At 45.1% G+C, this 22,800-nt stretch overlaps 2 protein-coding genes across 5 annotated transcripts in view; one reads left to right on the top strand and one right to left on the bottom strand.

Annotated features, from left to right (window-relative positions):
- LOC106585469 (sarcoplasmic/endoplasmic reticulum calcium ATPase 2a) overlaps nucleotides 1-10,662 on the top strand; it is a 29,455-nt gene extending 18,793 nt beyond the window's left edge. For 2 of the 4 annotated variants that reach the window (XM_014171702.3, XM_045706885.2), the window contains 12 exons: nucleotides 3,133-3,221; nucleotides 3,350-3,452; nucleotides 3,550-3,681; nucleotides 3,777-3,896; nucleotides 4,017-4,235; nucleotides 5,861-6,196; nucleotides 6,314-6,534; nucleotides 6,636-6,838; nucleotides 7,030-7,115; nucleotides 7,210-7,343; nucleotides 7,486-7,603; nucleotides 7,695-10,662. In XM_014171702.3, coding sequence (XP_014027177.1) covers nucleotides 3,133-3,221; nucleotides 3,350-3,452; nucleotides 3,550-3,681; nucleotides 3,777-3,896; nucleotides 4,017-4,235; nucleotides 5,861-6,196; nucleotides 6,314-6,534; nucleotides 6,636-6,838; nucleotides 7,030-7,115; nucleotides 7,210-7,343; nucleotides 7,486-7,603; nucleotides 7,695-7,967 — 2,034 coding nt within the window. In that variant the 3' untranslated portion in view covers nucleotides 7,968-10,662. The remainder of the gene's footprint in view (nucleotides 1-3,132; nucleotides 3,222-3,349; nucleotides 3,453-3,549; nucleotides 3,682-3,776; nucleotides 3,897-4,016; nucleotides 4,236-5,860; nucleotides 6,197-6,313; nucleotides 6,535-6,635; nucleotides 6,839-7,029; nucleotides 7,116-7,209; nucleotides 7,344-7,485; nucleotides 7,604-7,694) is intronic. The other 2 variants (XM_014171704.3, XM_014171703.3) reach the window with 2 other exon arrangements.
- A 592-nt stretch (nucleotides 10,663-11,254) lies between these two features.
- Nucleotides 11,255-16,848, bottom strand: LOC106585471 (anaphase-promoting complex subunit 7). The gene is made up of 11 exons (XM_014171705.3): nucleotides 16,451-16,848; nucleotides 15,191-15,377; nucleotides 14,896-15,015; nucleotides 14,629-14,740; nucleotides 14,364-14,517; nucleotides 14,104-14,246; nucleotides 13,828-13,945; nucleotides 12,964-13,160; nucleotides 12,598-12,822; nucleotides 12,307-12,457; nucleotides 11,255-12,148 (listed from the first exon to the last, which is right to left on the bottom strand). Exons 1-11 carry the CDS (start codon nucleotides 16,549-16,551, stop codon nucleotides 11,959-11,961), a joined length of 1,698 nt encoding a protein of 565 aa, XP_014027180.1. The 5' UTR covers nucleotides 16,552-16,848; the 3' UTR covers nucleotides 11,255-11,958.
- Between the last annotated feature and the right edge of the window lie 5,952 nt (nucleotides 16,849-22,800).

Below are 22,800 nucleotides of genomic sequence, written 5' to 3'. Positions count from 1 at the left end.
ATAACTTCTAGACATCAGGACTGCGATTACTCACCACAGACTAGCAGAATCCTCTTTTTCCTTTCACGACTCTGACAAGCCCGACGCGAAGGATATGTTGCTTCCTCGGGAACAGGCCCTGATCCCTGTGATCTGCGTGGAGGCTGAGAAAGAGGGGTCGAAGGTCCGGCTGCCTTCTGAGAATTTGCAGGCGATCAAATAAACCCCCACTTCCCTCCATTCTGCTAGCAAACGTGCAATCTTTGGACAATAAAATCGACGAGTTACACAGAAGATTGAACTACCAATTAAAAACTAACATCTTATGCTTCACGGAGTCGTGGCTGAACGATGACGACAACATACAGCTGGCTGGTTATATGATGTACCAGCAGGATAGAACAGCGGCGTCTGGTAAGACAAGGGGCGGTGGTCTATGTATTTCTGTAAACAACAGCTGGTGCACGATATCTAAGGAAACTCAAGCTATTGCTCGCCTGAGGTAGAGTATCTCATGATAAGCTGTAGACCACACTACCTATCGAGAGAGTTCTCATCTATATTCTTTGTAGCTGTTTACATACCACCATAGTCAGAGGCTGGTACCAAGACAGCATTGAATGAGCTGTATTCCGTCATAAGCAAACAAGAACTCACCCAAAGGCGGCGCTCCTAGTAGCCGGGGACTTTAATGCAGGGAAACTTAAATCCGTTTTACCAAATTTCTATCAGCCTGTTAAATGTGCAACCAGAGGAAAAATAACTCTGGACCACCTATATTCCACACACAGAGACGCATACAAGGCTCTCCCTCGCCATCCATTTGGCAAATCTGACCATAATTCCATCCTCCTGATTCCTGCTGACAAGCAAAAATTAAAGCAGGAAGCACCAGTAACTAGATCAATAAAAAAGTGGTCAGATGAGGCAGATGCTAAGCTACAGTACTGTTTTGCTAGCACAGACTGGAATATGTTCCGGGATTCCTCCGATGGCATTGAGGAGTACACCACATCAGTCATTGACTTCATCAATAAGTGCATCGATGACGTTGTCCCCACAGTGGCCGTACGTACATACCCCAACCAGAAACCATGTATTACAGGCAACATCTGCACTGAGCTAAAGGCTAGAGCTGCCGCTTTCATGGAGCGGGACTCTAACCCGGAAACTTATAAGAAATCCCGGCTATGCCCTCCAACGAACCATCAAACAGGCAAAGCGTCAATACAGGACTAAGATCAAATCGTACTACACCGGCTCTGACGCTCGTCGGATGTGGCAGGGCTTGCAAACCATTACATACTACAAAGGGAAGCACAGCCGAGAGCTGCCCAGTGACACGAGCCTACCAGATGAGCTAAACCACTTATATGCTCACTTCGAGGCAAATAACACTGAAACATGCATGAGAGCACCAGCTGTTCCGGAAGACTGTGTGATCACGCTCTCCGCAGCTGACGTGAATAAGAACTTTAAACTGGTCAACATTCACAAGGCCACAGGGCCAGACAGATTACCAGGACGTGTACTGCGAGCATGCGCTGCCCAACTGGCAAGTCTCTTCACTCACATTTTCAACCTCTCCCTGTCCGAGTCTGTAATACCAACATGTTTTAAGCAGACCACCATAGTCCCTGTGCCCAAGAACACTAAGGTAATCTGCCTAAATGACTACCTACCCGTAGCACTCATGTCTGTAGCCATGAAGTGCTTTGAAACGCTGGTCATGGCTCACATCAACACCATCATCCCAGAAATCTTAGACCCTCTCCAATTTGCATACAGCCCCAACAGATCCACAGATGATGCAATCTCCATTGCACTCCACACTGCCCTTTCCCACCTAGACAAAAGGAACACCTATATGAGAATGCTATTCATTGACTACAGCTCAGTGTTCAACACCATAGTGCCCTCAAAGCTCATCAATAAGCTAAGGACCCTGGGACTAGACACCTCCCTCTGCAACTGGATCCTGGACTTCCTGATGGGCTGCCCCCAGGTGGTAAGGGTAGGTAACAACACATCTGCCACGGTGATCCTCAGCACGGGGGCCCCTCAGGGGTGTGCGTGCTCAGTCCCCTCCTGTACTCCCTGTTCACTCATGACTGCACGGCCAGGCACAACTCCAACACAATCATTACATTTGCTGATGACACAACAGTGGTAGGCCTGATCAACGACGAGACAGCCTATAGGGAGGAGATCAGAGACCTGGCCGTGTGGTGCCAGGACAACACCCTCTCCCTCAACGTGATCAAGACAAAGGAGATGATTGTGGTCTACAGGAAAAGGAGGACCGAGCACGCCCCCATTTTCATCGATGGGGCTGCAGTGGAGCAGGTTGAGAGCTTCAAGTTCCTTGGGGTCCACATCACCAACAAACTAACACGGTCTAAGCACACCAAGACAGTCATGAAGAGGGCACGACAAAACCTATTCCCAATCTGAAGGTTCTACAGCTGCACCATCGAGAGCATCCTGACTGGTTGCATCACTGCCTGGTATGGCAACTGCTTAGCCTCCGACTGCAAGGCACTACGTGGCGTAGTGTGAACGCTCCAGTACATCACTGGGACCAAGCTTCCTGCCATCCAGGACCTCTATACCAGGCAGTGTCAGAGGAAGGCCCTAAGAATTTTCAGACTCCACCCTAGTCATAGACTGTTCTACCGGAGTGCCAAGTCTAGGTCCAAGAGGCTTCTACCCCCAAGCAATAAGACTCCTGAACATCTAGTCAAATGGCTACCCAGAATATTTGCAGTGCCCCCCACCCCCTCTTTACACCACTGCTACTCTCTGTTGTCGTCTATGCACAGTCACTTTAATAACTCTACCTACATGTACATACTACCTCAACTAACCGGTGCCCCCGCACATTGACTCTGTATCGGTAGCCCCCTGTATATAGTCTCGCTATTATTATTTCACTGCTGCTTTTTAATTACTTGTTACTTTTATCTTTTATTCTTATCTGTATTTTCTTAAACTGCATTGTCGGTTAGGGGCTTGTAAGTAAGCATTTCACTGTAAGGTCTACACCTGTTGTATTCGGCGCATGTGACTAATAACATTTGGTGTGAGATGATTAGTTTGTGTGTGTGTGTGTTAGTCAGCCCTAACTTTCCTTGTCTGTGTTGTGGTCTCCAGATGTTCATCATTGACCAGGCCGAAGGGAACAGCTGCTCTCTGAATGAGTTCACCATCACTGGCTCTACTTACGCCCCTGAAGGAGAAGTGTAAGTACCAAATACTCTCTTAACGCCAGTCCGTTTAAGATACAATTATTTATTTACTTCCAATTACATAAAACGTTGGAGGGAGTTAATTATTCATCTTGTCTCCTGGCCTGTGTGTCTCCCTCCAGGTACCAGGATGGCAGACTAGTGAAGTCCTCTGCGTTTGATGGTCTGGTGGAGATTGCCACCATCTGTGCCCTGTGCAATGACTCCTCTCTGGACTTCAACGAGGTCTGTGTGTCTACCTGACTGCCTATCTCCTCCTTCATATGGATCATTAAGGGATGTTGAGTAGCGGTGACTGATTGGCTAATGTTTGTGTTGTCAGGCCAAAGGTGTGTATGAGAAGGTTGGCGAGGCTACAGAGACGGCTCTCACCTGCCTGGTGGAGAAGATGAATGCGTTTGACACCGATGTCAAAGGCCTGACCAAGATCGACAGGGCCAATGCCTGCAACTCTGTATGTACACTAACTTCAACCATTGAAGAATGAAATGGTGTGTTACTCCACAGCTGGTTGTTAGCAGGTTTTCTGAGTGGTGTGTTGTCTGTCAGGTGATCATGCAACTGATGAAGAAGGAATTCACCCTGGAGTTCTCCAGAGACAGGAAGTCGATGTCTGTGTACTGCACCCCCAACAAGGCCCGCTCCTCGCTTGGAAAGATGTTTGTCAAGGTATCACCACATTTTTAGAAACTCTGCTATGTTTGACTCACATTGAACCAAGTGTTAGTGTTTTTAAGTCAACCATATTTGAATTGTGTGTCAACCTTTAAAACACTTTAATCCCCACAGGGTGCCCCCGAGGGAGTTATTGACAGATGTACTCATGTCAGAGTGGGCACCTGCAAGGTTGCCATGACCCCGGGCATCAAAGAGAGGATCATGTCAACGATCCGTGGGTACGGGACGGGGCGTGACACCCTGCGCTGCCTGGCTCTGGCCACCCGGGACACCCCACCCAGGAAGGAGGACATGGTGCTGGTTGATTGTGCCCGCTTCGTTGATTACGAGGTGAGCACTACTCATCACCACTGCATAGAGTAGGAGTTGACAGGCATTTTGCGAAAAGGCATTTGTTATGTGTAGATACCATATCTGACTTATACTGCTGGATCCTATTAATATCATATGAAGACAAATATAAATGCAACATGTAAAGTGGTCCCATGTTTCTTGAGCAGAAATAAGAGGCCAGAAGTTTCCCATACGCCTAAAAAGCTTAATTCTTTCAAATTTTGTGCACACATTTGTTTACCTCCCTGTTGGTGAGCATTTCACCTTTGCCAAGATAATCCATCCACCTGACAGGTGTGGCTTATCAAGAAGCTGATTAAACAGCACGATCATTACACAGGTGCACCTTGTGCTGGGGACAATAAAAGGCCACTTTAAAATGTGCAGTTTTGGCACACAACACAATGCCACAGAAATCTCAAGTTTTGAGGGAGTGTGAAATTGGCATGCTGACTGCAGGAATGTCCGCCAGAGCTGTTCCCAGAGAATTTTATGTTAATTTCACTACCATAAGCTGCCTCCAACGTCATTTTAGAGAATTTGGCAGTACGTCCAACCGGCCTCACAACCGAAGACCATATGTAACCACGCCAGCCCAGGACCTCGCCAGCCCAGGACCTCCACATCCGGCTTCTTCACCAGCGGTGTCGTCTGAGACCAGCCACCCGGACAGCTGATGAAACTGTGGGTTTGCACAACCAAAGTATTTCTGTTAGAAACCGTCTCAGGGAAGCTCATCTGCATGCTCGTCGTCCTCACCAGGTTCTTAAACCGACTGCAGTTCGGCGTCACAACCGACCTCAGTGGCCAAATGCTCACTTTCGATGGCCACTGGCACACTGGAGAAGTGTGCTCTTCAAATATTAATCCCAGTTTCAACTGTACCAGGCAGATAGCAGACAGCATGTATGGCGTCGTGTGGGCAAGCCGTTTGCTGATGTCAACGTTGTGAACAGAGGGCCCCGTAGTGGCGGTGGGGTTATGGTATGGGCAGGCATAAGCTACGGACACCAAACACAATTGCATTTCATCGATGGTAATTTCAATGCACAGAGACACCATGATGAGATCCTAAGGCCCATTGTCGTGCCATTCATCCGCCACCATTTCAGCATGATAACGCACAGTTCAATGCCGCAAGGTTCTGTACTGAAAATGTCCCAGTTCTTCCATGGCCTGCATACTCACCATTGAGCATGTTTGGAATGCTCTGGTTCGACATGTTCGACAGCGTATTCCAGTTCTCGCCAATATCCAGCAATTTCGCACAGCCATTTCATAGGCCACAATCAACTGTATTCGAAGGAGATGTGTTGTGCTGCATGAGGCAAATGGTCACACCAGATACTGACTGATTTTCTGATCTGGGCCCTTATTTTTTTTCAAAAGGATCTGTGACCAACAGATGCATATCTGTCTTCCCAGTCATGTAAAATCCATAGATTAGAGCCTAAATAATTTATTTCAATTGACTGATTTCCTTAAATGAACTGTAACTCAATAAATCTTGTGGCATGTTTCCGTTTTTATATTTTTGTTCAGTGTAGCATAACCTTTGGATGTATTGTGCAATTCTAGTAGGAACCCTGATGGTGACTCTGTTTTTGTGTTTCTCTGCCCAGTCTGATCTGACCTTCGTGGGCTGCGTTGGCATGCTGGACCCTCCCAGGACCGAGGTGGCTGCCTCCATCAAGCTGTGCCGCCTAGCCGGCATCCGCGTCATCATGATCACCGGCGACAACAAGGGCACTGCCGTGGCCATCTGCCGCCGTATCGGCATCCTGGGTGAGGAAGACGACGTGGACAAAATGGCGTTCACTGGCCGCGAGTTTGACGACCTGTCCCCTCAGGCCCAACGTGATGCTGTTATCAACGCCCGCTGCTTCGCCCGTGTCGAGCCCTCCCACAAGTCCAAGATCGTTGAGTTCCTGCAGGCCATGGATGAGATCACAGCCATGGTACGCTGAACCCCTCCCCCCACTCGCATCCTTACTGTACATGCAAAGCTGTTTCATCTATTACTGTTGTCTTGTAGCCTCCTATCCACCCTTAAGTATCTGTGTTTTCTCCCACAGACTGGTGATGGAGTGAACGATGCTCCTGCCTTGAAGAAGGCAGAGATTGGCATCGCCATGGGCTCTGGCACTGCCGTGGCCAAGTCAGCCTCTGAGATGGTCCTGGCCGATGACAACTTTTCTTCCATCGTGGCGGCTGTGGAGGAGGGCAGGGCCATCTACAACAACATGAAACAGTTCATCCGCTACCTCATCTCCTCCAACGTGGGAGAGGTCGTCTGGTGAGTCTGTCATTTACGTACCTCCTCCTGCCAAAGTGATGTCTCTGTAGTGGTGTCATGGTGCTCCTGTGGAGGTTAATGATGTGTCTCTACGGGGGCAGTATCTTCCTGACGGCTGCTCTGGGCTTCCCTGAGGCTCTGATCCCCGTTCAGCTGCTGTGGGTCAACCTGGTGACAGATGGTCTCCCTGCCACCGCACTGGGCTTCAACCCCCCTGACCTGGACATCATGAACAAGCCCCCCCGCAGTGCCAAGGAGCCCCTCATCTCTGGATGGCTCTTCTTCAGATACCTGGCCATCGGATGTGAGTTAATGGGACTGTTGTGCTTTGTTTCCAATTCTATATCATAGCTCAATCTTAACATTTTCTCAAGCTCACTGCTACTGGCATACCCTGCCACATACTGTTATTGTGCACCTCTCTGCCTGTCCATTGTCTTCCTAGTTATAGAACTAGTCTGTCCCACAGTCAGTCAGCTGTGTCTCTGTCCTCAGGCTATGTGGGAGCTGCCACAGTGGGAGCCGCTACCTGGTGGTTCGTGGCTGCTGAGGATGGCCCTATGATCTCTCTGTACCAGCTGGTGAGACTAACGTCTTGATGTCAGCTTTACTGTCCAAATGGTGTTTTACCTCCCAGCCTTTCTTATCTCTCATGTCTGACTCCTCCCCCCACAGAGCCACTTCCTGCAGTGTTCCCCGGACAACCCTGACTTCTCAGACCTGGAGTGTCATGTGTTTGAGTCCCCCTACCCCATGACCATGGCCCTGTCTGTGCTTGTCACCATTGAGATGTGCAATGCCCTTAACAGGTGAGTCTCCTGCAGTGACATGAGCTTTCTTTCATCCTCAAAAATCATTTGCATTCAGTGGAGGACAGCTCCAACTTTTATAAGTCCAAGAATAGAATATAGAGTTTTGACTAATCTGATCCACAATGTGACCTTCTCCCAGCCTGTCAGAGAACCAGTCCCTGCTGCGTATGCCTCCCTGGGAGAACATCTGGCTGCTGGGGGCCATCTGCCTCTCCATGTCCCTCCACTTCCTCATCCTCTATGTGGAGCCACTGCCCGTAAGTCAGCTTTACTTATAGCAGCCAGGTCAATCTAAAGGTTCCCCATGTTCACTCTCTCTCCATCCCTCATTCTCCTCTATCCTTCCAGGTCATCTTCCAGATCACCCCTCTGGACCTGACCCAGTGGCTGGTGGTGCTGAAGATCTCCCTGCCCGTCATCCTGCTGGATGAGCTGCTAAAGTTCGTGGCCAGGAACTACCTGGAACCCGGTAACCAGCCAGAGTCTAAGTCAGCCAGCAAAGGCTGGTCCCTCTCTGCATGCACAGAGGGCATCTCCTGGCCCTTTGTGGGCATCACCCTCCCCCTGGTGCTGTGGCTCTACAGCATCGACACTAACGTGTCTGCCCTGTTCTGGTCCTGACTACACCACACAACCCTCCCAGTGCACCAGTGTGAGTGGAGATTAATACACGTCTAACAAAATCCCCCATTAACCAGGATCAACCACATCAACTGCAGTGAGCGCTCAAGTCAACATTTGTACCTGTGTTGATGACAGATGTAATCTGTGAGCCCTCTGCTGGTTCGTCTCCAGGACATTTTCATCATTCCGCTTTTTTATTCATATTTTTAATGCTTTTGGTTTGTCATTTGTCCATGTCTTTAATTTAATAACAAGGTTTTGGTTATTTTTTTGCTCCCCTTTTCTTTTCTTTTTTAACAGGCATAAAAAAAATCAGCTATTTAGGAGCTGTCTGTGTATAGAGAATTAACACTATTTTATTAAAATTAAGATTTTTGTAGCTTTGGGAAGGCGTGTGGGGGGAGGGGGGGCAGCCAGGTGGTATAAGGGGAGTGCACAGAACTCAAACGTTTCTCTTGTTTTCAGTGTGAACTTTGACCTCTAAAGAACTTGTAGATAAGTATGCTGTGCCATAACTGTAAGGACCATCATTTGCACTGAATCAGAAGTCTGTACCAAAACTGCATGTGTTCTGCCCAGGCATGAATAACGGGAATTTCTTCACCAAATGAATGATTGTTCGTTCCCCTGTTTGAACTCCTCCATTTGCTTTTTTTGTGTTTATTTTCTGCTCTAGTCAGAGCACAGCTACCTCAATGCTATTGATATCACAATTGATTACTACCTGTGTTCCTCAGTAAGCTTTTCATAAACATTGTCATATTGCGTGTTGAGGTATGTGCCATTTGGCTTGTGAATAAGGAAATCTAGAGCCCTCATTTGCCTTTTTATGTTGCTTTTTTAAAGTTTAATATGTTCTTTTGATGTTCCTTGAGGGAGGTTAGGGTTAGGAAAAATATGTAAATGTTACCTTAGTTCAATTCAAAGCAGTTTTTTGTAATATAGACAAGCCTGTCGTTAAACACGTTTACTTGAACACAACATATTCTGTCTTTTCATTAAGGTTCACTTTTTTATGTTTGGTCTTCATTTATGGACACTGTAGTGTCTTTATTACAATAATAATATATATTAAGTATTGTGCATATACTGTACTTGAATATGTATAAACACACCAAGTGGTAGATTTTCATATCAGTTGAGCACAAGATGGATGCTTTGATGGGACTGTTGTGGTCAGCACTCCCTATTGGGGTGGATCACCAAGCAGAGACTGCTTTGGCCATAGTATATAGGCCCAATGCTAAAATGACTGGCTTGTAGAAGAGTCTGTACATATAACACAAATAGTATCTATGTGTATAGAGTTTTAATGATGCTCCATACCTTTACACTAGTTTTACTTGAGTGTGTTTTAGAAACACCGTAGGTAATAGGTATTCCTAGAAAGCAGGCTTTCCCCAATACCATGCCAGTAAACGCTTGAGTGTAATTAAACCTAACTGCTATTTCTTCCAATCAGTGGTGGAAAAAGTACCCAATTGTCATACATGAGTAAAAGTAAAGATTCGTTAATAGAAAAGTGAAAGCCACCCAGTAAAATACTACTAAAGTATTTGGTTTTAAATATACTTACATATCAAAAGTAAAAGTATGAATCGTTTAAAATTGCTTATTAAGCAAACCAGATGGCACAATCATTTTTATTTACAGATAGCCAGGGTCACACTCCAACAGTCAGACATCATTTACAAATGAAGTGTTTGTGTTTTAGTGAGTCTGCCAGATCAGAGGAAGTAGGGTGTGTCAACTGGACCATTTTCTGTCCTACTAAGCTATCAAAATATAACGAGTATTTTGGGGTGTCAGGGAAAATGTATGGAGTAAAAAGTACACCATTTGCTTTAGGAATGAAGTGAAGTAAAAGTTGTCAAATATAAATAGTAAAGTACAGATATACACACACACAAAAATGACTTTAGTACTTTAAAGTAATTTTAAGTACTTTACACCGCTGAATGTCTTACTGCATTTATTTCCATCTTTCTGTTTGCACTTGGCATGAAGCAGTAGATGACTTAATGGCTTTCTGTTCACCATGCCTTTTTAAATTCCCAGTGAGAGCCATGTCTCTGTTTGCGTCTTTGCTTTTTTGACCTATGCCTTGTTTCTGTCTGTCCTATGATTGATTTGGTTTCTCCCTGTCTTTCTCTCTCCTCTCTCTGCAGCTAGTGCCGTGTAAGCCCGCTCCTCCTATAAATCCCTTGTAGGAACTGCTTTAGTGTTGTGCATGTGTTTTGAGCAGCACCACATCTTCCAAGACCTGCATGTCAATAAAGAAGAGCTATCAAGACATGAATGATACATTTCATAAGCAATTACATGACAAAAAAAGTAATCAAATGGTATATTTTTTTTACCCGAATAGATATAAATGTTTTTGGAATCAAATGAACCAATCCCAGGCCCCTCCATCCTTACATGAAGAGCCATAGGCTGCATTTACACGACAGCCCATTTCTGGTCTTTTGCCCAATTATTGGCAAAAGACCAAGTAGTGAAGAAATATCAGAATTGGGTTGCCTGTGTAAATGCAGCCTTCAAACTAGACACGAGTTCCTATGTTATCTTAATATACCTATTATAGTTTTCTATTAATGTACACTATTCCATGATGCATGTTCTCTGAAGCAGCCATTTTATCAGATGTGTAATTAATGTATTGATAAATTAAATGGACAATAGTACAAATGATCTTTTCCTAAGGAACTCTTTTTTTGGGGGGGGGATGTGTAAAATAACCAAATAGACTTTTCTTTGCGCTGTAATGTGCAACATGTTTGAAGCAGATTTTGCGGTATCTGGGACAGCGGAGGTGTGGCGATAGCTGCAGATCCATTACCCTGAAAGTCAGTCCCTTCAGTGGCACACGTGTGCCAAACTAATTTCAGAGCTGACGATTGTATTGTCACATGACTTGTGGTTTCAGGTAAATAAAGCAATTCTACATTAATATGTTGCCTATCTATATGCCAGACAGGCGATGTGTATTCATTTGAAGCTACCTTGTTTATAGCCTAAATACAAGGATGTTTTAGAGCAGTGTTTCCCAACTCCAGTCCTTGTACCCTCAACGGCACACATTTGTTTTAGCCCCAGACAAGCACACCTGATTCAACTAATCATCAAGCCCTCAATTAGTTGAATCACATGCATTTGTCTGGGGCTACAGCAAAAATGTGCTGTTGGGGGGTACTCGGAGGAGGAGTTGACAAACACTGTTTTAGAACTGTTACTCAAGAATAAGTCATTAATACTAATTTACCACAAACTTCAATAGAATGTCAGGGCATGAGACCAGACGTCATGATTTTATATCTTCAAAACACACACCACATGGTTAAACATCTGCATTGGAAAACTAACATTACTTTCTTTGCAAAGAATGTGTCAAATTAAATGACCCCGTGATTGACACACAACATTGAGAGACGGGCCTTAAGTTATCTGATTATTCAGAAGGAAAAGTATGTCACCAGTTTCACATCAATATGTGTTAATACATGCAAATATTACAAACAGAAAAAACTAAGCAGCAGAAATAGAATAATTTCAATGATTACTGGTTTCAGATTATCTTGTGTTAACCCAACAAACAAGGAAACTCTTGGGCCACGGCCCAACAATCCTAAAATAGCCTCTTCACCTCATCTCATTTACTCCTGATGGGTATGAAATAGGTTAGTAATGTTCATTTTCACCTACCAACTAATCAGTGATCGCAAAGGGAAGGAGACGTGGAATGGCAGGTTATAATTTTGGGGTGCTGGGTTGTAAAATGCATCCTCCCCAAACCTCAGTGGCTGCTATGATGACCTCTATAACCCTGAGATGGGGCTTTATACACCCGTATCTTATATACACCCATATCTTATATACACCCATATAGAGTCCACCAGAGCATTACATCAAGAACCCATGATGCCCATGTGTGGCGTATTCCCCCAGCCCCCCGCTGTGCCCCTGGCGCCTCTGCAGTGGGCCTGGGTCACTGCATGCCAAACCACTGCTCCTGGTCTGCCCACTGGGCTGCCTCACTGTCACTGCCTTCCAGCTCTCCATCCTCCCCACTGCCCTCCATGTCATCTCCATCCAGCTCCACAGTGGCATCAGCAGGGCTCTCCTCCTTCTCCATCTTCTGCATTCCTTCCAGAGACTTCTGGTCATTCGGGTCCAGGCTAAAAGACAGATGGAGTCAGATTCGGATGATAGAGAATCATGTGCAGTCTCAAGATCGAAGTGCACCCTACATATTTGAGAAAAGGTAGGCCTAAGAGCGACACTGCATTAACATTTCATGAGTTGTGTAAAACCCTGGACTTTGGCGTAACATTACCTAAGCGCTATGCTGTATTGGTCCATAGCCTCTTGATAATCATTGACCGCCACCAAGAAATCCCCCAGCATCCTGTGCAGCACACAGTCGCTCTGATTGGCCAAGGCATTCCGGAGAAGAGCAATCCCTTCCTCGTATTTCTGTTCCCGACCTTAAATGGGAAAACAAACACAATATCAAATCTCGTCCCTAACATCTTCGGTAAAACAAAAATGACAAAGATACAATGGTTCTAAATCTCTACAGCAAAACAACTAATAGAACTTCAGGGTTTGCTACCAAGCCACATACTTAGCAGCTCTGCCTTCTTGACCACAGCCTTGGTGTAGTCAGGCCTCTGGGCTAGTGCCTTATCCAGCAGGGTTTTGGCCTTCTCCTGGGTCACAGGGTCCTCCAGGCAGACTGTAGCCAGGATGGTCAGAGTCTGGGCATTCGCTCCCAGGGTCTTATAGATGTTATTGGCCATCCCCATTGCCTCTCGGATCCCATTGGATGCCAGGTAACAGTCAATCAGACCTGGGGACAGAGAAGGCTCATGACTACTTCAATACTAGTAACAAAAAAAACATCTGATGTTGCAGCTTTATGTGGGGGCAGTTCAAGATGAAAACACATGTTCATTACAATGATGCGATCATAACAAGTAGGTCCCCTTGCCTTCATAGCAGTCCAGACGGCAGGGCGCCAGGCGCATGGCCTCTCTGAAGTGGATGATGGCCTCCTGCACTCGGCCCATGTTCCTCAGTGCTGCCCCCTTCAGGAGGAGGGCTTGCACACTGTTGCTGTTCAGCTGGATGGCCTTGGCACCCAGGTAGAGGGCCCGGGAGTAGCGCTTACTGTAGAAGCTGTGACATCTGAGCCACCAAAAAACAGATTGGTAGGAACATGTATTTAGCCACTGTGTTCTTGGGGACCTTCAATGCAGAAATATTTTGGTACCCTTCCCCAGATCTGTGCCTCGGCACAATCCTGTCTCGTAGCTCTACAAACAATTCCTTCGACCTCATGGCTTGGTTTTTGCTCTGACATGCACTGTCAACTGTGGGACCTTATATAGACAGGTTTGTGCCTTTCCAAATCATGTCCAATCAATTGAATTGACCACAGGTGGAGTTGTTGAAACATCTCAAGGATGAGCAATGGAAACAGGATGCACTCGAGATCAATTTTGAGTCTCATAGCAAAGGGTCTGAATCCTTATATAAATAAGGTATCTGTTTTTTTTATTTTTAATACATTTGCAACAATTTCTAAAAACCTGTTTTCGCTTGGTCATTATTGGGGTATTGTGAATAGATTGATGAGGTAAACATTTTTTTTTAAATCCATTTTAGAATAAGGCTGTAACCTAACAACATTTTGAAAAAGTCAAGGGGTCTGAATACTTTCCGAATGCACTGTATAGTGAGCAATATGTTTGGAATATCGAATTGCAATACATATAGAATCATGAGAATCGCAATACATATCGTATCAGCACCTAAGTATCGTGATTATCTTGGCAATTCCCAGCCGTATTACCCAGATATGACCCAGGGCTCTGCATGCTGGTCTGAGATGTTGAACAGCCTTCCTCCCAGGACCTCAACATCCTCCAGGTGCCCCTCACGTGCCATAAGGTAGCCATATACATCCATGCCTGACAGTAAGTAAAGACAACATAACTGAATTAGTTCAACTATACATAAAAACCTAATAGTTAAGGTCTTAGATAAGAATCGCTAGCCTGGCTTAGTGAGTCCTAGGAAACTGATTTATTTAGTCAGTGATGGTTTTCTGATGTCTGCTGTCCAGTACCTTTGATCAGATAAGGGTCCAGCATCTGGGCCTGCTCAAACTTCAGGATGGAGTTCTTTGTGTCGCCTGCCCTGAAGTACACATCTGCCAGGCTCACCAGCAGGTCCACATTGTCACGCATTAGAGACTTCTTCTCCAGGGAGCTGAGAAGGAGAAAAACACAACACCCAGAATGAGAGCCACAGTTTAACAATACCGGAGATTATGATTCATGAAATGAATAACACTCCCATGGTGGGATGAGGAACTGGTCTGATCACCGGATGGAGTTGATTGCTCTGTGGTTGTCCCCTGCATGTATGAAGGCATAGGATTTGATCCACACAGAGAGCCACTCCAGGTTGGGAAGACTCTGGATCACATCCATCGTCATGGACGCCACCTCAGCTCCCTTCACTGACAGAGACAGGAGACCTACAACAGACACGAGTTAAAATAACCCTTCAAAATGAAGAGCACAACAACATGGGATTTTGGCATGTCTGTGTGACGCACTACAGAAACATCCCAATAACTAGTCCATACCAATGATGGCATCCAGTGCCAAGGGACACTGTCTCAGGACCTCTTTGTAGCTTGTGACAGCAGAGCGTTCGTGTCCAGCCTTCCTGTACAGATTAGCCAGCATCATGTTGATCTGAGGAAGGATAAACAAATATGCAATTCGGAAATTCCTCACAAGAATCTGGGCTGCTTTACTTTATTGAAATAATCATAAAACGGCACTGCAAGCTTGGGTGTCATTGAGAGAGGATGGGGCTTTCAGAAGGGGACCTCAAAACAGCAGCCTACCTTTGGGGTTCTCTGTCTAGATGGAATCCCATCAAGCACTGCAATTGCATCCTTATCCAGCTTCAGAATGGTGTAGCACTCTGCAATCTTATACTTGACCTCAATCTCTGAGGGAAAACTCTGAAATAAAGAAAAATGGCATTTGGTCAATTCAGAAGGCAATGCACATTGTACACAATTACATATAGTCTGTAGAGCAGCTCAGTCAAATGTGCATTATTTTTAATGAATGACATGGATGCCTGTTGCTACAGCCAGATATGTTGTAATTGACAGAGTTGGGAGCCTTCCACACCTGTGACTGCAAGGAGGATGCAGTTCCCCCGGTAGATGGCCGCACTTTAGAAGTTTTGCTGAGCACTTTCTTCTGCTGCAGTGCCATGTTGTACTTGCAAGCAGCATTACGGTACTCCTTGTCATGGAAGATGGCATCTGCATGATAAACCAGCAGCTGGTACTTCTGGGATGGTGAGAACAGTTCTCTGAAAGAACAGATGTGGTACGTGCATCAGCCTCTGGCACAGTATTTGACTGACAATAACTATACGAAGTGGTCAAGGAAATTAGCAATCAACATACAACATATTTTCACAAATAGTCACATTATTAATCCAGATTCAACTACACTGAACAAAAATATAAATGCAACATCTAAAGTGCTGGTCCTATGTTTCATGAGCTGATCCCAGAAATGTTCCATATGCACAAAAAGCTTAGTTCCCTCAAATTTTGTGCACAAATTTGTTTAAATCCCAAATGGTGAGCATTTTACCCGTTGTCAAGATAATCCATTCACCTGACAGGTGTGGTGTACACAAAAAAACAGAAGAAAAAAAAAACAGCACGATCATTACACAGGTGCACCTTGTGCTGGGCACAATAAAAGGCCTGTGCTCTTTTGTCACGCAACAATGCCACAGATGTCTCAAGTTGAGGGAGCATGGAATTGGCATGCTGACTGCAGGAATGTCCACCAGAGCTGTTTCCAGATAATTGAATGTTAATTCCTCCACCATAAGCAACCTCCAACGTTGTAATAGAAAATTTGGCAGTACATCCAACCGGCCTCACAACCACAGACCATGTGTAACCACACCAGCCCAGGACCTCCACCTTCAGCCTCTTCACCCCAGGATCCTCAGTGAGTTGACCTGGCTCCCAAGTGGGTGGGCTATGCCCTCCCACGCCCACTCATGGCTGCGCCCCTGCCCAGTCATGTGAAATCCATAGATTAGGGCCTAATGCATTTTTTTCAATTTACTTCCTTATATGAACTGTAACTCAGCAAAATCTTTGAAATTGTTGGGTTTATATTCTTGTTCAGTGTACATTTACACTCATCTTAAGTTAGTTGGCTTGCTAACTAAATATAAATATTGCCAACTGCGTCAATGTCAGCTTGGCTCTTGACGATAAGCATGCACTGATTAGGACATGTGTTATCAATTGTACAGAATGATATGCTTATAAGGATGATCGAACGGAGTGAACAACTAGTTAGGTAGCGAATACCACAGAGGGATGTTCAGTAGCTAGCTAATATATTGTTACTTACGGATTATTATTGCTCATTGTCAGCAGTAAGCTACTAATTATCCGAACGTTTGAGTGAAGTCCCGCGGCGGCCATATCCCTCACATGATCTATGACGTTCATTTCGATGTATTTTGATGGCTTGCTTTAAGATCAAAATCTAAAGTTTACGATTGCAGACAGGTAGCTTACTTGCAAGCTATCATCACAAACTGCGATGTATTAAATATGGCGCCGCAAGTTGAAGGACCCATCAATTATGTTTTGCTTTTATAAAAACATATCCTTGCTACGTGTCATAAATATGGTAGTTTTTTTTCTCCTCGGTATAAATGACAAAAATGTAAGTAATACGTTTTAAAACCTTAAACGGACACAACATTGTCCTGTTCAGGCGAATAGACAACCACAGTATGAGTCGCAATACCCTAGCGGTCAAACAGGGAAATTGTTAGGGTTGCCAGGTCCAACTAAAATGTCTAGCCCAATGAAATCTTCAAACCTACGCAGGTTTTAATGACGTAGCAAGGAAAATTCGGTTTTCTATCAAAATAATAATTCTTGCGAGTTTAAGAATGTCGCAAGAGAAAAGATAAATCGCCCTTATTAAACTCTCCAGATCATTTTCCATCAATGGATGTCGATGTAACTTGTTCTGACTGCCATGATTAAGCAATAAGGCCCGAGGAGGTGTGATATATAGCTTATATACCACAGCTAAGGGCTGTGACCAACTGGCAAGTGTCTTCACTGACATTTTCAACCTGTCCCTGGCCAGGTCTGTAATACCAGCATGTTTCAAGCTGACCATCATAGTCCCTGTTCCCAAGAACACCAAGGTAACCTGCCTAAATGACTATCGACCCGTAGCACTCACGTCTGTAGCCATGAAGTGCTTTGAAAGTCTGGTCATGGCTCACATCAACACTATTATCCCAGAAACCCTAGACCCACTCCAATTTGCATTCCGCCCCAACAGATCCACACATGATGCAATCTCTATTGCACTCCACACTGCCCTTTCCCACCTGGACAAAAGGAATAGTTACATGAGAATGCTATTCATTGACTACAGCTCAGTGTTAAACACTGAAGTGCCCTCAAAGCTCATCACTAAGCTAAGGACCCTGGGACTGAACACTTCCCTCTGCAACTGGATCCTGGACTTCCTGATGGGCCGCCCCTAGGTGGTAAGGGTAGGTAACAACACATCTGCCATGCTGCCTCAACACGGGGGCCCTCAGGGGTGCGTGTTCTGTCCCCTCCTGTACTCCCTGTTCACCCATGACTGCATGGCCGAGCACGACTCCCAACACCATCATTAAGTTTGCCGACGACACAACAGTGGTAGGCCTGATCACTGACAACGATGAAACAGCCTATAGGTAGGTCAGAGACCTGGCAGTGTGATGCCAGGATAACACCCTCTCCCTCAACGTGATCAAGAGGAAGGAGATGATTGTGGACTACAGGAAAAGGAGGACGGAGCACGCCCCCATTCTCATTGACGGGGCTGTAGTGGAGCAGGTTGAGAGCTTCAAGTTCCTTGGTGTCCACATCACCAAAGAACTGTCATGGTCCAAACACACCAAGACAGTCGTAAGAGGGCACGACAACGCCTATTCCCCCTCAGGAGACTGAAAAGATTTGGCATGGGTCCTCAGATTCTCAAAAAGTTATACAGCTGCACCATCAAGAGCATCCCAACTGGTTGCATCTCCGCCTGTTATGGCAACTGCTCAGCCATTTAACCGCAAAGCACTACAGTGGGTATTGCGTATGGCCCAATACATCACTGGGGCCAAGCTTCCTGCCATCCAGGACCTCTTTACCACCAGAGGAAGGACCTAAAAATTGACTCCAGCCGCCCTAGTCATAGACTGTTCTCTCTGCTACCGCACGGCAAGCGGTACTGGAGCGCCAAGTCTAGGTCCTTAACAGCTTCTACCCTCAAGCCATAAGTTTACTGAACATCTAAATGGCTACCCAGACTATTTGCCTTGCCCCCTCCCTCTTTTATGCTGCTGCTACACTCTGTTATTATATATGCATAAGTCACTTTAATAACTCTACCCACATGTATATATTACCTCAATTACCTCGACTAACCGGTGCCCCCGCACATTGACTCTGAACCGGTACCCTCTGTATATAGCCTCGCTATTGTTATTTTACTGCTGCTTTTGAATAATTTTTTTAGGTATTTTTCTTAAAACTGCATTGTTTGTTAAGGGCTTGTAAGTAAGCATTTTACTGTAAGGTCTACCCCTGCTGTGACAAATACAATTTGATTTGATTTGTTGGAAGGTGAACCTTCACCCCAGTCTGAGGTCCTGAGTGCTCTGGAGCAGGTTTTCATCAAGGATCTCTCTGTACTTTGTTCTGTTCATCTTTCCCCTCGATCCTGAGTAGTCTACCAGTCCCTGCCACTGAACAACATCTCCACAGCATGATGCTGCCACCACCATGCTTCACAGTAGGGATGGTGCCAGATTTCCTCCAGACGTGACACTTAGCATTCAGGCCAATCTTGTTTCATCAGACCAGTGAATCTTGTTTCTCATGGTGTGAGTCCTTTACGTGCCTTTTGGCAAACTCTAAGCAGGCTGTCATGTGCCTTTCACTGAGGAGTGGCTTCAGTCTGGCCACTCTACCATAAAGGCCTGATTGGTGGAGTGCTGCAGAAATGTTTGTCCTTCTGGAAGGTTGTCCCATCTCCACAGAGGAACTCCGGAGCTCTGTCAGAGTGACCATTGGGTTCTTGGTCACCTCCTCGACCAAGGCCCTTCTTCCCCAATTGCTCAGTTCGGGCTATACAGTTCAGCTATACATTACAGCTCTAAAATCAATCAAGGATAGAGTCTTGTTGGTTCCAAACTTCTCCCATTTAAGAATGATGAAGGCCACTGTGTTCTTGGGGACCTTTAATGCTGCAGACATGTTTTGGTACCCTTCCCCAGATCTGTCCCTCGACACAATCCTGTCTCGGAGCTCTAAGGACAATTCCTTTGACCTCATGGCTTAGTTTTTGCTCTGACATGCACTGTCAACTGTGGGACCTTACATAGACAGGTGTGTGCTTTTCCAAAGCATGTCCAATCAGTTGAATTTACTACAGGTGGACTCCAATCAAGTTGTAGAAACAACTCAAGGATGATCAATGGAAACAGGATGCACCTGAGCTCAATTTCGAGTCTCATAGCAAAGGGTCTGAATAGTTATGTAAATAAGTAAATTTGCAAACATTTCTAAAAACGTGTGTTCACTTTAATGGGTATTGTGTAGATTGAAGAGGAAAATGTTAAATTGAATACATTTTAGAATAAGGCTGTAACGTAACAAAATGTGGAAAAGGGGAAGGGGTCTGAATACTTTCCGAATACACCGTATGTCAATACTTTTTACTTTCACTGTTCACCATGGACTGGTGAACATCAAGGCTTTAGAGACACTTTTGTAACCCTTTCCAGCTTTATGCAAGTCAACAATTCTTAATCTTAGTCTTAATTTTCTGAGATCTCATTTGTTCAAGGCATGATTCACATCAGGCAACGCTTCATGTGAATAGCAAACTCACATTTTGTGAGTGTTTTTTTTATATTGCAGGGCAGCTCTAACCAACATCTCCAATCTCGTCTCATTGATTGGACTCCAGGTTAGCTGACTCCTGACTCCAATTAGCTTTTAGAGAAGTCATTAGCCTAGGGGTTCACATACTTTTTCCTACCTGCACGGTGAATGTTTAAATTATGTATTCAATATAGACAAGAAAAATACAATGATTTGTGTGTTATTAGTTTAAGGACACTGTGTTTGTTTAGTGTTGTGACTTTGAGGAAGATCAGATTTTTTTTTTTTTACCAATTTATGTAGAAATTCTGGTAATTCCAAAGGGTTTTTTCTTGCAACTGTACATAAAGCTGACCCAAGGGCAGAGCTTTCTCTTCAACACCATGGAGTGAATCCTTACCACCGCTACACCTGGCCATCAGCAGAGCCTTGTCTTGCAGCAAAACAGTTAAAGCAGCCTCATTTACTGACTTATTAAAAAACATAGCTGATATAGCTGACTTGCTTAAACAAATGTGGTTTCTACTGACAATTGAGATGTACAAACTATGGCATAAGGGAACAACGAGTGGTTAAAAGGCAATCCGTAATTTCGATTGAGACTAATGAGTGAGCTAAGACTGATGTAGTCAATACAACTATTTGTTCAGCACTTTTTAAATTTACAGAGACAGAATTCAGAACATGGGCCGTTCTTACAGTATTCTCCCTGTACACCAAGTCAGAACCGTAGGATAAATAAAGGGGGCATATAAGCAGACAATGAAAGCTCTTACAATATTCGATGATTACATTTCTCTTAAACAGGCTATAGGCTACATGTGCACCACCAAGTCAGAACAGTAGGCTAAATAGTGAGGGGGAAAGGGACCAAATTATTCGGGTGAGGCACATGGGCTACAAACAGCTTACTACACAACATACACTTAGTATTACTTTCTTAGCTATAGTATAAATATATCCCTGGTATATTACATCATTTATGCAGTAGCATACAATACATTTTTGTGGACAAGTTTTGTCATCAAACTTTGTCATCAAAATCTGACATTCTCTGGATTTATGGTGCTTTCAAGACAACTGGGAACTCTTGAAAAAACAAGGTTGAATCATGACGTCAGTGATCTTCAGGTCGGAGCTCTAAAAAGAGGCCCGAGTTCACAATTTTGGAATTCCGAGTTGGGTGACTGTTCAAAACGTATTTTCCCGGTCTGAGCTAGTTTTTTTCTGAGTTCCCAGTTTTCCTGAACTCACTGAAGTTTGAGATTTCCCAGTTCCGAGTTTCCAGTTGTTTTGAACACGGCATAGGTCATGCTTGTTTGACAGCATGGCCAATGAATTCAACGTTTTCTGGCCCATGGCATGTGAATGTTAATCCTTTAAGCTTGGGAAAGAGGCCCTTAAAGCCAGATTTGGACCAAATCAAATCAAATGTATTTATATAGCCCTTCTTACATCAGCTGATATCTCAAAGTGCTGTACAGAAACCCAGCCTAAAACCCCAAACAGCAAGCAATGCAGGTGTAGAAGCACGGTGGCTAGGAAAAACTCCCTAGAAAGGCCAAAACCTAGGAAGAAACCTAGAGAGGAAGCAGGCTATGAGGGGTGGCCAGTCCTCTTCTGGCTGTGCCGGGGTGGAGATTATAACAGAACATGGTCAAGATGTTCAAATGTTCATAAATGACCAGCATGGTCAAATAATAATAATCATAGTAGTTATCGAGGGTGCAACAAGTCAGCAACTCAAGAGTAAGTGTCAGTTGGCTTTTTCATAGCCGATCTTTGAGAGTATCTCTACCGCTCCTGCTGTCTCTAGAGAGTTGAAAACAGCAGGTCTGGGACAGGTAACACGTCCGGGGGACAGGTAGCACGTCCGGTGAACAGGTCAGGGTTCCATAGCCGCAGGCAGAACAGTTGAAACTGGAGCAGCAGCACGGCCAGGTGGTCTGGGGACAGCAAGGAGTCATCATACCAGGTAGTCCTGAGGCATGGTCCTAGGGCTCAGGTCCTCTGAGAGAGAGAAAGAAAGAAAGAGAGAAAGAGAGAATTAGAGAGAGCATATTTAAATTCACACAGGACACCGGATAAGACAAGAGAAATACTCCAGATGTAACAGACTGACCCTAGCCCCCCGACACATAAACTACTGCAGCATAAAGACTGGAGGCTGAGACAGGAGGGGTCAGGAGACACTGTGGCCCCATCCGATGATACCCCCGGACAGGGCCAAACAGGCAGGATATAACCCCACCCACCTTGCCAAAGCACAGCCCCCACACCACTAGAGGGATATCTCCAACCACCAACTTACCATCCTGAGACAAGGCCGAGTATAGCCCACAAAGATCTCCGCCACGGCACAACCCAAGGGGGGGCGCCAACCCAGACAGGAAGACCACGTCAGTGACTCAACCCACTCAAGTGACGCACCCCTCCTAGGGACGGCATGGAAGAACACCAGTAAGCCAGTGACTCAGCCCCTGTAATAGGGTTAGAGGCAGAGAATCCCAGTGGAGAGAGGGGAACCGACCACACACCCACTCTACTGAATAGCAGGCTAGTGGTTGCTTTGCAATGTTTGCAATTAGCCACTGATTCCTTCCAAGCCACTCGTTGTTGAATTTGCGATTTGCAACTTGTTTTGTAATGTTTATGGCCAATGAGCACCGATACGTTTTATTTATAATTTATCTTCATATGACAAGGTTTGAAAAGGATTTGCTAGTAGATCGTCGACTTGATTCATGTAGATGACTGCTTGTCTAGCTTGCTAGCTAAGATTTTGAAAGTATGATGTTGACT

Source organism: Salmo salar, chromosome 24 (assembly GCF_965601325.2).
Source record: "Salmo salar chromosome 24, fSalSal1, whole genome shotgun sequence".
Lineage (NCBI taxonomy): Eukaryota > Metazoa > Chordata > Actinopteri > Salmoniformes > Salmonidae > Salmo > Salmo salar.
Note: the sequence above shows the minus strand (reverse complement) of the source record. Positions and strands in the feature narration are given on the sequence as shown.

Excerpts from the sequence above, each read along its gene's own strand:
- LOC106585471 (XM_014171705.3), bottom strand. The coding sequence starts at position 16,551 with ATGAACGTCATAGATCATGTGAGGGATATGGCCGCCGCGGGACTTCAC. Across the intron at positions 14,741-14,895 it reads CTAGACAGAGAACCCCAAAG|ATCAACATGATGCTGGCTAA; the intron begins GTAGGCTGCTGT and ends ATCCTTCCTCAG. Across the intron at positions 12,823-12,963 it reads CCGTCTGGACTGCTATGAAG|GTCTGATTGACTGTTACCTG; the intron begins GCAAGGGGACCT and ends CTCTGTCCCCAG.